Source organism: Pristis pectinata, chromosome 5 (genome assembly GCF_009764475.1).
Source record: "Pristis pectinata isolate sPriPec2 chromosome 5, sPriPec2.1.pri, whole genome shotgun sequence".
Classification (NCBI taxonomy): Eukaryota; Metazoa; Chordata; class Chondrichthyes; order Rhinopristiformes; family Pristidae; genus Pristis; species Pristis pectinata.
Genome location: NC_067409.1, coordinates 87,310,854 through 87,327,710, shown reverse-complemented (window position 1 = coordinate 87,327,710; position 16,857 = coordinate 87,310,854). Strand labels below are relative to the sequence as shown.

Genomic DNA, 16,857 nt, shown 5'->3' with positions numbered 1-16,857 from the left:
TATTAACACAAGAACAATTCCAGTGTTGTATGGTAATCGGTTTCATCATGAACTTTTAATATAGTGTTGAACCGGCAAGAATGATGAACTTTTCCCAAATCTGATCAAACGTCATTAATCTGAAACGTTAACCCTTGTTTTTCTCTCCACAAATACTGTCTGACCTGCGTAATATTTCCAGTATTTGCTTTATTTTTATCTATAGTATTTCGAACTGTTGTGTTGAGCTTGTAACTATTCTGAACCGTTGTGTTTATCTGAACCTTTGGAAGGCCAAGTCTGCTTGGACTGACATCTGTGGAAAAGACCCGCTGTGCTGAGCATTCGGTCTCAGGCTGTGATTGACAGGAAAATTACACATTGTCTCAGAAATCCCATAATGACGCAAAATCCAACATCAATAAACCAGCTGCACTCTGATGAAGGGCCGTTCAAAATTGCGAGCTCCACATAGGAACCCGCCCCTCTCCGCGCCGATTGGTTGGATTCCCCGGCTCACGACTCTGTTAGTAAATAGTTGCTGGGCACCAAAGCCCCGCCTCCTTTGGCCCCAACCGCATTGTGCTTCAGCCCGCAGACTGAGAGAGGCGGCGACCTCGGGCACGGATTGGTCGTGTGTGCTGCCAATCACCAGTTCCCCGCAGTTTCTCCCCCCACCCCGAACCACCCCCTCCCCTTGTCGATCATTGTTTGTGACGCGCTATGGTCTAGCCTGGGACCGAGCAAATTAATTAAGTCATGCGGTCACTGTAGCAGCCGAAGGAAAGTTTAGGCTGTGGGTATAAGTTTCCTGCACACTCTCTGAAAAGATACTCCTGCAGCCAAGCCATGTCGTTGCTTCCCGACTTGACGCCGAGGGGCGGCCGGCCTGCGGCTGCCAGGAGTTGGCTCCCGTTGCCGCCCCGCCGTTAGGAATGGAGAGCGGGATCCCGCCGACCTTCCAGCTGCTCTTCCGCGCGTGCGAGGAAGGAAACTTCGAGAACGCCCGGCGGTTGCTGGAGCCGCCCGAGGAGGAGAGGGGGGAGGCGGGTGAGGAGCCGAACCTCCGGGCTCCGCAGGTGCCGGTGGACTGCACGGATGACGACGGCAATTCGGCCCTGCAGTTCGCGGCCGGCAACGGCCACGAGCAGCTGGTGCGGTTCCTGCTCATGAAGGGCGCCTCGGTGGACAGCCGCAACCGCTACGGGTGGACGCCGTTGATGCAGGCGGCCCGCTTCGGTCACCTGAACGTGGCGCGGGTGCTGCTGGAGAACGGCGCGGACGCTGACGCGGCCAACAAGCTGGGCGCCCGCGTGCTAACGGCCGCGGCGCGCGGCGGCCACGTCGGGCTGGCGCGCGCCCTGCTCGAGAGCGGCGCCCGAGTGGACGTCGGCGCGGGGCCGCGGGGCTGGTGGGAGGGGGAGGAGCAGGAGGAGGAACGGTCGGTCAGCCGGACGACGGGGGACCTGACGGCCCTGATGGTGGCGGCGCAGCACGGCCGCGACGCCGTGGTCCGGATGCTTCTGGAGTGGGGCTCGGCGGCCGGCCAAGCGAGCCACACCAGCGGCTGGAGCGCTCTCATGCTGGCGGCGCTCAATGGCGAGCTGGGCGTGGCGCAGCAGCTGATCGAGAGGGGGGCGGACCCCAACCAGACCAACGCGGGAGGCGTGACTGCCTTTGAAATCGCCTGCGCTGCCAAACAGAGGGAGATGAGGGATTACCTGGACTCGAAGACCAGCAACAGGCCCAAGTCAGGTCGGGCCCTCACGCTGGGGGAATGCATCGCCGTTGATCGTAACTCGGGTGGATGGTACTTTCTCCCTGCAGCCGCAAGGCTTAGACCCTGCTCCCCGGACCCAACCCAGAACAGGGGCTGCACCTGGCGGTGCCAGCCATGCACAGAGCATCCCCGACCCGTGGGATGTCACACCCGCACCGTGCTTGTAAAAGGTCCCACGCTACCAATTTCAAGATCTACGCTCTGCCTCCGAGAGTAGAACATTGCTTATCCCAGAATCGTTTAAAATATACAATTTGGTAGTCAGTGGAATTATTTTTCGTGAAATCGTACTGTACGTAAATCATAGGATTTCCTATACAGAATATAACATAAGAACATAACGGTTAGGAGCAAGGGTAGGCCATTGGTTCGTCAACAACAAACAGTCTGCTGGAGGAACTCAGCGGGTCGAGCACCATCTGTGGGGGGAAAGGAATTGTCGATGTCTCTGCACGAAACCCTGCATCAGGGCGAGAAACGCCAACAATTCCTCTTCCCTCGCCTGCCACACACACACACACACACACACACACACACACACACACACCTCCAGCAGATTGTTTGTTACCAGATTCCAGCAACTGCAGTCTCTTGTTGATTCTTCAAGCCAACTCTGCTAATGAAGATCATGGCCCATCTCCCAGCTTTGTGGCACTTTACTGCAGTGTTACATGATTCTCTTTAATATTCTGATATAATTTAATGTATCTCTTTAACAGCTCTTTGGGGGTAGAGAATCATCATCCTCTAAGTGAAGAAATTTCTCAGCTGCAAATGACTAGGTTGACCTAGATAGAATACACAGCCAGTATCTTTTTACCAGCGTCAAAATGTCCAATACTAGAGGGCATATATTTAAGGTGAGAGGGGGAAAGTTTTTTTTTACTGAGTGGTGGGTGCCTGGAATATACTGCCATAGATGGTAGTGTTTACCAAATATGATAGAGGTGTTTAAGAGCTTAAGTAGGCACATGAATATGCAGAAAATGAAGGGATATGGCCATTTTGTAGGCAGAAGGGCCTAGTTTAGTTAGGCATTTAATTAGTTCAGCACAGCATCATGGAACGAAGGGCCTGTTCCTGTGCTGTACTGTTCTATGATTAAGAGATTAATAAACAAGAAAAATTAGAATACTTGATAAAGCTGTTTCCCTTAAGATTGCATCGTGTCTTTACTTTGAAATATATCCTTGCAATAGATCTAAATCTTTAAAACTTCCTCATCAGCAGCATTTTGAGAGTATCCTTATGACAATGATTGCAGGAAATCAAGAAGGTGACATTACATATGCATCCTGAAAAATTAAAGAAAAGTCTCTTTGATTGAACTAGCTTTAAGAGTTTTGGAGGGGATAGAGTGCCAGATCTCTTTAATAAAGTATTGCTTGACAATACCCCTAAACCAGTCTAGTTTTAATTTTAAGATAATGGATGAGACCAGGATATTTTCCTGCTGAATTTCCATGTATTCAGTTGCAGCATCACAGTGTAAAGTTCAAATGAAAAGGAACGTTATAGACGTTTGGGTACTTGCATATAGTCCCATCTAATTTCTCAGAAGAATTGAGATTTTATCTAGTATCTTTTTATCAGTTAGTTTGTTTATTACACTAAAACACTGATAATCTATTGTCTCATTTTTTCAGAAATCCTAGTGGTTCAGCATCTGACTCATCTGGTTCTGTGTCCCATACTCCCCTTGAACTCCTGAAGCCGTGTTTTCCATGCTCCCCTCAAACTGGGGGGAAAAAAAACTATACCGGTGTGCTATATTAATAGGAGTACATCCAATAGTACAGGAAATCTGCCAGTCCAGTAACACCAAAATTCTGAGGATGCTACTTGATCAGAGTTTTACTCTATTGTTCTGTAGCTAAATAAATTGCAGTTGATATCTGATTTGGGGGGGGGGGGGGAGGAATATGCATTTGTGGACAATAACTATAGCAAAGCATGATAATGTCTCTGCATTATTTTCAGATGAAGAGAAAAGGAGACCAGATATATTTCGTGCACTAAAACTGGGTGAGAATTACACTGCAATTTATTTTGCATAAGTTGGAAGGAAACATAATGCATTACATATGATGATATCAATTGATAATGCCAGAAAACTATTACCATTAATTTTGAATTGATGTGATATCCTTTCCAGGCTCAACTATTCCAATTGCCTTCTTACTAGCCATTCATTTTACACCTTGCCATAAACGTTTGCACATTCGAAGCTGTGACCATACACCAAGTTTCATTCTCCCGTCAGCCCTGTGGTTATGAAAATACCTCTGTTCCACTTGTGATTCAGTTCTAAAGTTCTTTACATTTTCAGATCACTCTATAACCTTACTAATTTCCCCTCTAATGTTCTGCATCCCTCCACCCTGACCTCTTGAGCAACCCCCTCCTCCAGTTTATCCTTATTGATGTGTGTGCCTTCGTGTGTCTGACTGAAATGTGGCATTTTTTTTTAAAAAAGGAGGAAAAGTGCAGTGAATTATGAACTGGAATGCATTTTGTAAAGTTGATAAAGCAGTTTCAGCAGTAATTCCTGAATAGAATTGAATAGGTAACTTTGCTTAGTAATGTGAAAGTAGATAACTCTTGTTTAGCTCTTTCAAATAAGGGGTATAGTGGGGTGAATTCTTCTTCCTTCCTGGCAGCTATGTAATTATAACTTAAATCTCCATTTATTTTTACTTTTTTTAAGCTTCTTCAAAATCTACAGAATTCCAAGTTTGTAATTGGGTGCCCATCTTATTATTATTTCTTTATCAGATAAAATTAAAACTATTAGTGTTTCTCTGATTCTGCTTTGAAACTTGCTTGCCTAAATTAACTATCTGGTTCCCCATGCACTAAATGTAAATATCTTAGTCACTTTACAAAAACACCACAGAATCACCCCACTATATTACTGCAACCTCCTCCAGTCTTGTATCCTTCCCTGTTTTTCTTGTCACAGCAGGTAAAATAAATGTTACAATTTTCTGTAAATCTTTCACTCTCCTTTTAATACTTGTCTTTTTTCAACCCAACTGTGATCGCCTCATCTCTCAAGCACTGGCACTAATTTGCCTTTTTTAAATTATGCTTCTTTCCCTCCCTCCTTGTACGTATTCTTTCCCCTCCCCCACCCCCCCCACAACACACACCCACACCATTGAAACGTGAAGTGATATGGACTAATTTTTTTTATTGTGAAGGCTCTGTATAAATACAAATTTTTATTTATCATGATGTGCCTGCAATATGATTCCTGTTTTGAATAATATTGCAAAATTTCAAAGTTTAATGTATCCCCTCTGTAATCTGTGTATTTCTTCTGCATTTGCTCTGTTTGTCAATAGGAAGCTATCAGTTGGTGAAGGAGATTCTTGATGAAGATGCAAATCAGGCCAATGTTGTTAATGCAGATGGTGCTTCTCCATTAATGATTGCTGCCATGACAGGTCAGCTAGAACTTGTACAACTTCTTAGTGAGAGGAGTTCTGATATTGACAAGCAAGATGGTGTACATGGGTGGACAGCCTTAATGCAAGCTACTTACCATGGGTACATAAAACAAATTTATTCAATTTAATCTATCATATTCATATTTGTATAGATACTTTTGAGGAAGTTGTTGGGAAATCGTATTTTGATTTTTGTGTTAACAAAAAACAGGAAGACATTTATAAAAAAAATAAGTTATGACAGAGAAGCAAGTATATCCCTTTTAGTTCAGCACTAATTTGTTAAATTAGCATTGCCAATTTTTAAAGAAAAAAATGGCTTTTCTCTCCTCCAATCCAAAGTTATTGGTACCAATTTTGCAACTCTACATCTTTCTACTTTGAGACGGTGCATCTTGTATTTATGCATCAGTGATTTGGATGTAGAGAATCTGAGCTTGGAAATTCTATTAAAGATGTATTCTTTTGTAATGCTATATCAAAGGTGATCCATTTGAGTACTGAGAAAGGAAAACATTTCTTTATTTCAGAATGGTTTGTTACTTTTGCCTTGTGACACCTATAAATATGGATTATTTACATTTTTTTTCTTAAGGAACAAGGATGTTGTGAAGTATTTGCTGAATCAAGGAGCAGATGTTAATCTCTGTGCCAAGAATGGAGTAACTGCATTTGATCTTGTAATGCTGCTAAATGATCCAGGTAAGTTCAAGAAATATCTGGTTGTCTGCTATAAATATTGTGTTAGGTCAATTCCCACAAAATAAGAAATGTATGGTGAACATTGTATACTTCTCTGTATTGTTAGTTTTGAACATTATTTACATTATTTCCATGTTATGCTAAAAAATCTATTCAGAAGCATAGAGAAGTGATTAAATATTAGTCACCTTGTTGTACATTGTTGTCTTGTGGGTCTTCCTGATTAAGGTATCAGATCACACACAAAAAAAACAAGGTTTGAATTTGATCTTCCAACTGCCAGTTCTGCCTACTTGACTTCCAAAAAAAAAGCTCCCCAAGAATTCTTTGTCCCCCAACTCTGGCAGTCCAAGGAGGATAGGCAGTTGTGTGCTTAAAGACAAATTCTATCTGTGCTGATCCTCTTATTCACTGGGACCTTGAGTATCTGGGTTAGACAATGGTGCAGATGCTGCTTTATCTTCCTAACCCCTTGACAACTCCAACCAGGTTTTGTAGCTCACTGTTCAACAGGGCAGATTCATATGCAAGTCTTCAGATCCAACTATGCACCTGTGAAAAGGAATGTTGTATTGCTTTAAGAAATACCTGGAACTCGTGGTACCTTTTTGCCATACTGTTTAAATTGTTGCCTCATTAATGGATATTGTAAATGGGAGCTGACAGTAGATGGGATTAACTCAGTCCTGTTTTAACTAGATGGGCTGACGCTCTACTCAGTCACTTACTTTAATGTGCATGTTTAGGCGAAATCTGGATTTTGGTTATGCATTCACGATACATGAGGGATTGTATGAAGCACTATATGCTAACACAGTCTCCAAAAATATTTAAAGGCAACATTAGTATAGTGTTGAAGTCTAATAAAGCTTGATAAGCATAACACAATGAAAGTTTAGGAGAGGATGATATGTATGGTGTAATTTGTTTTATTATTTTAGGTAGTGGAAAATCTGGTTAGAAGAACCTTCAAAAAGTCCAGTCTTGTTTTAAAAAAAAATAGATGTGTATAGAGTCATTGGATTGACCAGGACATTCGGTTCATTCTTAGGCCCAATTTCAAGTACATCTAGACAAACTACCTTGAACACCTTACTTTTGCTAATGTGTGTCACGCTGCCACTCCAAAGGAAAGGTTTAATTTTTAATGGTTTTTATTTTTATTGCTGAAAGTGATCAGAAACTCTTCTATTCTTTAGATACAGAACTTGTGCGACTTCTAGGATCTGTCTGCATGCAAGTAGATAAAGAGAGAAGTAAGCCAAAATCCAATACAGTACCTCACTCAAAAAGTAAACTGTCCTTAAACTTCCCGGTGCCTCCAGAAGACAAGGGGGGATTAAAGGTACAAAAATAGTTTGATCAATGCAATTTTATTTGTGTTTTTGGTAGCATTTGATTTGTAAGTTTTTTTGGAAGAAAGTCCTTTTTTGTCTTGGTTCATACTGTTTTCATAACTTTCCAGATAGAGGATGACCATTTTTACTTTGTGCATGGTAATCATCTTCTCTGACCTGGAATTAATTACATGTTGTGTATATACTAAATTTTATAATATAAATTGACTTACTGGTACTGCATTATACCTTTCTGCACACTATTTTGGAAAAAATAGAGCTTTGTTTTCCATAGCCTGATCATTAAGTTCGTAGTCTTACGATGAGTAATCACTCCAGACATTAATGATTAATTGATATTTCTAGTTTATAGATTGGTATCTGTATGAAATTCTTTTATTCTTTCCTTTGGGGAAAGGTCAAGTTAGCAAACTTTAAGGAAGTGACCAAGAAATAATTAACTTTAAGGTTAAAATTGATAGTTTCCTTGTTTATTCACTTGAGCCGTTACCAAAGTTGGTAAGGTAGCTAGCCATTTTCTTGTACAAAAAAAATAGATGTGAACATTTGAATGATATCTGAAGCAAATTTGATTGAGAATCATTCTAACAGTCAACTAAAGACTGGTTTCCATAATCTGTTTAATAAAAATTAATTTTGTTCGGGTTTAACTTCTCTTATTTTACCACTTTAAACACTCTCCAGAAGATTGTGGTTTTGCATCATATATGTGGCTCTTGTCATTAAAAATGTCTAAAATTTATTGTGGGAATTCCACCAGGAGAACTATTGCGAATACTTACCCAGGAACATGTTTGAAACAACCAATTTTGTGAAATATAAATTACACTGAAGTGTAGAGAAACTCATTCATATCTGCATCTTGAAAAAGTGAGATTCCCAGAATGAAGCCATTCTTCTGCTTTTTTAACTAATTGGTTTGCAGCAGGGTGGATCAATTGACTTATTTAATGATTTGGTCCTTTTTAGTTGACTGCTGACCACTTGAAATATTCTTTCTCTTTATTGTGTCTAGTCTTGGTGGAATAGAATGTCCAACAGATTCCGTAAGTTGAAACTGACTAGGACACTTAGACAAGGCTTTTCCTCAAATCGGCTTGCCCCTTTCTTAGATGAACCCGAAATTGGACTGGATTCTACAATGAAAGCCATCCCAAAGAATGGCTCAAACGATTCAGTCTTGACATCTGCGGGGAATATAGATTTCTCTATGGCTTGGACATCAAAAAGCAAGAACAGTGGTGAGCTAATCTAGTTTGAAAATATTTTTTTAAACCATTAAATACATGACAATAAAGCCTGCAATTTGCAATTAAATTTATGTTTAATTATACTCCAGTAAGCCTATTTTGCTGCTGTTAATTTAAACTCAGTAAAATGTTCTTCAAATTGTTATTAGGCTACATATCTTTTCCATAAAGTGAATAGTTTTTTAAAATTTGTTTATCTGTTTTATTGAAGTTTGAATTCGCAAGTTCAGAGTAAGTTCTTGGACTTTGCATGTCATTCAGAACATTCTTAACCAGAAGATTAAAGTAACACAGTAGGGTGCAGGAAAAAGCCATTGGTGGAGACAGAATGAAGGGACTGACTTTTGTCTTGTAGAACTGTTTTTCTGTGGAAAAATTGAAGGATGTATTGAGAAGATGGGTAGCTGGGATTAATGTAAAATTGAGAACCTGTAGATCAAATGCCCCTTTTCTGCTTGAAAGTTTTCAAGTTAACCTTTCCCATTCATCCAGAATTTTCTTTTGGAACATTTGACCTATATGTCTAAAGTTAGTAAACACTAGAACTAGATGATACAGTGAGATCTTGCACATTCACCTCTATGACTTGGGTTTGAATCTTGCCCATCTGGTGGAATTGTACACCTGCATGTACAGGAACACATGCATGCACACAAACATACACATGGGCATGATTGTCTCTCTGTATCAAAATAAGCAAGCACACTGATGCATGCATACATCATTCCAGATTTAATACATTGGTGTTGGCTTTGTTGAGAAGCATGTATAATTTTCATCCACAATTTTGACAATGGCTCCTGAAATTTCATAGAAATTGAATGCTATAGCTTAATGCAATTTCCATCAAAAGAAAACCCAGATTGTACCTGAAATTTAAAACAAAATGTAGGTTACATTCCTTGGTTTGTTTCCTATTTTTGGAGTGCTTATTACAATTGTTCTTCCAGTATTCTGGCTGATACTTGTCCATTTACAACCATAAAGCAAATTACCTTATTACTATTTGTGGAAGCTGTTGTGCACAAATTGCATTTTTCTATTTCTGTGACCTTATTTCTAAAATATTTAATGTTTTTTGAAAAAAATACTGGACTGACCTGAGGTTGTGAAAGACATTATGTTAATACAAGTTATTCCTTTCTTGTCCTTAAAACAAAATCTAATGGCATATTGGAAAGACTGTTCTGCAACTTCTTCCTGGATCTGTTTGAAACAGTTGTTATCGGCAGTTTATGTAAATCTAACCTACAAAATAGTATGCAGAAGTAAACCAAAACTTAATGCAATGAAACTTTTGGCAGTTTTTAACCAGGCTTTGGAGTCTGCATCCATTCAACGGCTGTTTCTCAACCTCTGTACTATTAATGAGAGAAGAAACAAACATTACCTGCCCTACTAAAATGTCTTTATTTTCTAATGTTGATTACTTAAATGAGACGGCAATGTGACGGACTAAGGAATGTAGTTACATGTAACTGCCTCCTATACTCTTGCTAGGTAAAGATGTACATTGTCAGTACTGGGCAACATTAACGGCTTTGTTTGTGCTGAGTACCTTTATACTACCACTAGCTAGAGTTGTACAACACTTAATTTCAATAATTAATTAATAAGTTTGTGAAATGGTATTTGCAGAGATTCCTACTAGTAACTGTTCTTTAATATGTTTGTTTTGATTTGCACTAAACAGTTTGCAAAATAAACCAAGAACCAAAATATTTGGTGTCAAATATAACACTGTTCATCATGTGTTTTTGTTATTTAAATTTAATTTCAAGGACATGGCCATTCTTGTACAGAAAAAGATGACATCCTTCTTACAACTATGGTAGGCTATGTATTTATTTTTTGTTTTTTTTCCATGTATTGGCAAATTCAAATTTGATATTTTCAAATGTTAGGATTGTTGGTAATCATGTTCCCATATGTCCATTAGAAAATCTAATATGACCACAATAAAAACCACTTACAACTTTGGCTGATGCCATATTGCAGCTAGAAATGAAATGATAATTTAAAAATTTATTGGTGATCATTCTGTTTTTTTTGAGATATATTAGTGTAGTGTATAAAATAATATTAAATATTCATCTCCAATTGATTTTACTCAATGCTGGCTCTGGATACTGAAACTTTTTGTATTCGTTGCCCATTAAAATGCTTTTTAGTCGCATCAAAAAAATTTTTCACTGTTCATGTTGTGACTTTGCCTATTTAGCCATGTGTGTATTTCCTGAATAAGACTATAAATTTAAAGTAAACAATTTTTGACACAGAAGCCTTGTTTGAGTCCATCAAGATTTTCACTTTAATTTTCTGAATTGAATTTATGCTCAGATGTTTTGCTTAATTGAGATGGTAACCCAAAGGATGCAGAAATGTAGTTTATGATGGCATTACAGTGGAAGAGTAGGAGATTAGAGCTTGTGATTTGGGAAGCAATGATTGATGGAGGATTAGAATGTTCTAACAGAGGAAAACAAAGGAGGGTGAAAGTTTCATCGTTGTAAATTATTGGGAAAGAATGGGATATGAAACTTGTAAGTTTTGATTTTAATATGCAAGATTATAGGAAAATACAAAGTCATGCAGTAGACCAATGAAAAAGAACAGGAGAGAAATCCAAAATGTGAAAGAACGTGTTTCTAAATTACTATCATGCATGTTCAAAAGAAATGATGGAGAACATTCTTGTTATACACTGTTCTGCATGTAATTTGATTTGAATGAAGGATAAATTAACGTTAGTCATAACTGGGTTTCTGTAATTTCTGTTTGGTAATTGGACTTTTCAGATGGGGTACAAAGAATTGTAAACCAAGTATGTCACGTATTTTGAATCTCTCTAAATGTTTTCAGTACATTTCACAGGATAATTTTAAAGCCACAAAAGTATCAGCTCTGCTTGTCGTTATGACATCCCTCTGTTTCAGTTAAGAAATGGTGCACCTTTTACTCGTCTTCCCAGTGACAAGCTGAAAGCAGTTATTCCTCCATTTTTGCCTCCATCGAACTTTGAAGTATGGAGCTCGGATAGGATAAGAATGAACAAAGATGGGAAAATGGAGCATACTGCGTTATCTATGCCTCGCAGGTTTGCAAAGCCCAACTTCAACAGCAGTGGAAATTCTGACATAGTAAGTTTCTTTCAATGTTTTACTTAGATCTTACACACTTTCTTGTGGAGATGGATTCTGCTGTAAATTTGAGTCAAGACTTCAGCATCAATGGTTTAACAACCATTAAATATTTTCTTAAAGTAGTGTTGAAAGTAGAAGACATTTGTGTATCTTCAAAACACATATGTAATTTGCTGAATCCAGCAGCTAAGATAAACTGAATGTTTTGACTAAAAACTGTCCAAAATGACTTGTGCACCATATGAGTATTTCTATGAAAATGCAAGTGAATAAGCTGGAAGTGAAGTCCAGTTACTAACTTGAATCTTCAGGCTTGTGTTTAGCTTTCTTGTGAGCAGGGTTACAAACATTCCAAATGCTTCATTTTTATCTTTATGCTTTCCCAAGTTTCACACTTCTCAGTCTGTTAATAAAAGTTGGAAAGTTAGTGATTTAATTTGACTTGTTTTTAATCTGGATGCACTAATGTGGTTTAATCAAAAAACATCAGTATGTGCATATGTTCTATTAGAACATAGAACAGTACAGCACAATACAGGTCCTTCGGCTCACAATGTTGTGCCGACCTTTAAACCTCGCCTAAGACTATCTGACCCCTTCCTCCCACATATCTCTCTATTTTAAATTCCTCCATATGCTTATCTAGTAATCTCTTGAATTTGACCAAGGTATCTGCCTCCACCACTGCCCCCGGCAGCGCATTCCATGCCTCAACCACTCTCTGGGTAAAAAAAACTTTTGTCTGATATCTCCCTTGAAATTCCCACCCATTACTTTAAAGCCATGCCCTCTTATATTGAGCATTGGTGCCCTGGGAAAGAGGTGCTGGCTGTCCTCTCTATCTATTCCTCTTAATATTTTGTACACCTCTATCATGTGTCCTCTCATCCTCCTTTTAAACCTTGCAAAGTAAATATTGCAATATGAAACTTGCAAATTAAATTAAATATTTTTTCAAGCCATGGTGCCCAATAAATAACTAAAGTATTTTTCAAAAAATGTGATCCTTGTTAATGTAATTAACTGTAAGCTAGAAATTGTGGCTGCATACTAGATAATTGCTGAGTTTATTTCTATTACATTCTGTGGTATGTTGATGTAATTTTAACCTACCTGTATATAGGTTAATGACTCTGTAAAAGAGTCGACAAATGTGCAGAGATCAAATTCCTTGAAAGTATTCGTCCACTAATAGCATTGGCAGTAATTTCTAGGTTCGTAGAATCATAGAGCAATGCAGCATAGAACAAGCTCTTCGGCCCACCATTTCTATACTATCAAATATCTACCTATACTAATTCCATTTACCAGAACTTAGTCTGTAGCCTACTATGCCATGGCGATACGAGTGCTAGTCCTGATGCTGCTTAAATGATGTGAGAGATCCTGCCTCCACCACCACCTCAGTCTGTGTGTTCTAGACTATCTACCGTTATCTACACTATATTTTCGTTTTTCATTTATTTCTCTAAAAATACACAAATATCCTAATGTTTATCCATCCTGGAGAAGTTTGTCATTTTGGTTTTTAATACCTCTTAAATAATATGATTTCCCTAAAATGTTTTTCAAATAACATGACTTTCCCCCTTAAATGTTTTGAATAATTAAAAAAAAACACTTTTTTTTTTGGGGGGATCTGTACATCACTAGCTGGACCAACATTTATTACCTGTCACTAATTGCCCTTGAGAAGGTGGTGTTGATGTGTACAGTAAATATTACAATTAGATTTAGTGTCTGTTTCCTTATTTATTTTCAGACTTCTGTCAGTAGGATGGGGAAATCTGTAAAACTTCCTCCTATTCCAAATCTTGCCAGGAGCCCGACATCTCCTCAGAACTCGGGACATTTCAATTATTCTCCACATTCCTCTGGTGGATCTAATGGAGTAGCTGGCATCAGTCGACATTGCATCAGTGAATCTCATAACCGCTCAGGTCAGAAGCTGATCTTGTCAGCTGCTTTAAAAGCTATTTAGTGTTTTCTTGTGGTCAATGCAGCTAGTCGATCCATCAAGATTAGATTAAATTTAACAGTTTGAGCTCTACTCTTTATAACAGTTGTAGGTCATTTCAGATTTTATTTTGTATCCGGCCAGACTGTCCACGTCTCATTTTCTATACATAAATATGTTGTATGAATGAGCCATTATCCTGTTATTTATAGTTTATGATTCATTCAGTGATACTTAATATAAATCTGATTTAGTTAGGTATACTAAATTTCTATTTTGCTATTTATGAATCCTTGATTATTATTTAGTGATTTTAGCACAAATAAGAAGTATCAGAAGTTCAGAGAATTAGTGATTTAATAGAATATCTTCCTCATAATGCAAATTTAAAGTAAACTAAAAATTTAAACTAGAACAATGCCTCATATTCCACTTCGGTAACCTATGACTCTAGGTATGAACATTGAATTTCCAAATTTCAGGTGACCCACACTCTGTGTGTTCCTTTGCCACTCCCACCAGTCCTACCAAGTTCTCATTCACTCTGTTCACTTTTTCAAAAACCTCCCCCCACCCTCACTAACGTTACCTAGACTCATTTCTCCCCCCCCACCTGGTTTAATTTGTCCATCACCTATCCACCTGGGTTTCTTCTCCCTTGGTTCAGGAAACTGGTTCCACTAATACCTACCAGCCTCTATTTCTACTCTCCCTTCCCCTCTCTCTGCCACCTGGTTTCCTCTGCCTAATCCTTTCTCACCACCTTCTCCCCCCACCACCACCATCTGCTTCCACCTATCCCCCAAACGTGGCTTAATCTGCTCATCTTTCTCTTCTTTTCCAATCTGGTTCCACTAACACCTACCAGCAACCGTCTCACTCATCCCTCTCACTTGTTTATACTGGCTATCTTCTCGCTGCACTCAGTCTTAATGCATGGTCTTAACCATCCCTTTGCCTCCACAGAGGTTGCTTGACTACTGAGTTCGTCCAGTAGTATTTTTGCTCGTGTTTCCAACTTCAGCAGTCTCTTGTTTCTTAGTATTTTGAGCTCTTTTTTAATATAAGGAGCATTCATTAGCTGCTTCGTGATTTGTATGAAGAGGTATTATAGTATCATTTTAATATTTGCCATACATTTCAAAAGGAAATGTTTCTAGTATATCTTTTGACATTAGACATTTGTTCATGATTTGCTCCTTCCTGAACAAATTAAAGAGTTCATTCTAAGGGTAGATTTTGTCTTTTTTTTGCATTTTGTTGATGTTTGCTAAACAAAAGTTCTGGAGGTCTTCTGGTTCCAATCAATGAATACAAAAGTAATGAAAGACTTTAGTTAGAACAATGCAGAGTACAATGTGATGGCATTGTTTAAAATTGCTATAGGAGGGGACAGAACAAAGAACCAAATGTTTTTCCATAATTTGGGAGTCAGAAGATGTAGGTCTCAATTGTGCTTGACCTAGTCCATGCTTCATATTTGCTCCTCTGGGCTGCTCTAAACCTTTTGTGGTCTTGCAGTCCTGTTGGGCTGAAGGCTTTGCTGCTGCGACCATCCGATGGAATGCAGCAATCTGAGTGATGCCTTGGATGGTTCCTAAGGCCCTGCCTTGGAGGACCTTAATGGCCCTTTGATAGCTGTCAAAGGACTTCTCAGCTGTTTCTTAAATATATCTGATAATCAAAGATTTCTAAGCAGTTGAAAAAAAGGAGTATTTAAAATTAAAATTTTATTTTAACACATTTAACTGGTAACAATTAAATTGTAATTAAAGTAAAGGGAGAAGAAAAGAATAACAGATCACTTACCTCCATGTTCCTGATTCCTGTGCTGCAGTGTACGTGTGGAATGATCTGCAATGAGGACCTCATTAGCGATTTCCTTCTAAATCTACAGTAAAAAGTAAATGTGTTTTGACCTAAGTAATTAAATACAAGAAATTCAGAACAGAAAATTTTGTACAATTCTTTTGAAGGCCAGATTACACTTAGCACAGTTGATTTTATTTAAGAATCTCCCAGGAACTGGCCAAAAATCCCCCAAATGAAAAAGCTCCTTAAATGAGAGGCAAGTGGAATTAATTGAAGGTTTGGAGCAGCATCTGTGGAGCATTATGACTATTCTAAGTATAGAACATAGGGGCAGAGCCAGCTTCTGTAGGACTTAGGTGCCTAATTGATTAGTCAAGGCAAATTAACATCATTTGTGTCTTTATCAGGAGACAAGCTTCTAGGCATACACTTTTTTTGGAGATGTGGGTCTCTGAATATGTTCTGGCTTTGGTATTTAGTCTAACGAGAGATTTGGTTGAAAGTTGATCATTATTGTTTTGTATTGTCTAATTGGAAAATCAGACCATGTATCAGACCATGCAGTTTGGCCCAGAACTTTCTTGACTTAGGATATTTCTAATTGGGGCCATGTTTACTGTTAACAAGACAAGGAGACTGATGATATGTTAGAGGATTGTGCTGAAAAAGAAGGAAGTGAATTTCACTTCGATTATTTTTGTACATCAAATCTTCTAACATGATTGTTAGAATGAAATGTATAATAGAGCCAACATTGCTGCAGAGTTACGGACAAATACTCGAATAAATCATAATGTAGTACCTTGGTAGATTTCATTCAGTAGGACCAAAGCCTCAATTAGTTAGAAATTTCTTGGATGGGTTTTAAGGAAAACTGTAGAATGGAGAATAAAGGACTTTTATTTTTAAAATAATTATATAGGGGTTCATAGAAATGTAGACCAACAAATCTATTAATATCTGGAAAATCTACAGAATTAATTTAGTAACAGCTGATGGAACCTATGTGATACAAACTAATTGGTTAAAACTGGGATGGCTTTATGAGAGAGATCACATGGAATCAATTTAACATGTTTATTTTGAAGTGGCTACTATGTTGATGGAGGCAAAAGCAAATGTAGCTCATTTTAGATGTTTGGTGAAATCCTTGAAGTTCCTAATAAATGTTACCTGGCAGCAACAAGTAGAAGAGGGAAGAGAAGGAACTATCAGCCTAATAATGCTGGTTGACAGAAAAAAAATTGGAGGATGAATGGTGTTTGAAATGGCCGATGTGTCTTGGAGGAGCAATGCAATTATATGAAAATATTGTTAATTCTAGGGAACAAAATAGTTCCTTCATAACAAGGAAGGTGGAAGCAAGTCAGAAGGTATTCAGGTAGGAAGTTATGGGAGATGTGCTGAGAAGTAACAGTGTGTTG

At 38.5% G+C, this 16,857-nt stretch overlaps 1 protein-coding gene across 1 annotated transcript in view; it reads left to right on the top strand.

The window, feature by feature from the left end:
- Positions 1–684: 684 nt before the first annotated feature.
- The window catches only part of LOC127571051 (ankyrin repeat and SAM domain-containing protein 6-like), a 34,663-nt gene continuing 18,490 nt past the window's right edge, over positions 685–16,857 (top strand). The window contains 9 exon segments of the mRNA XM_052017090.1: positions 685–1,734; positions 3,740–3,784; positions 5,107–5,311; positions 5,807–5,913; positions 7,113–7,258; positions 8,287–8,512; positions 10,303–10,352; positions 11,458–11,661; positions 13,427–13,604. Of these exon segments, the coding sequence (XP_051873050.1) occupies positions 915–1,734; positions 3,740–3,784; positions 5,107–5,311; positions 5,807–5,913; positions 7,113–7,258; positions 8,287–8,512; positions 10,303–10,352; positions 11,458–11,661; positions 13,427–13,604 (1,981 nt within the window). The 5' untranslated portion in view covers positions 685–914.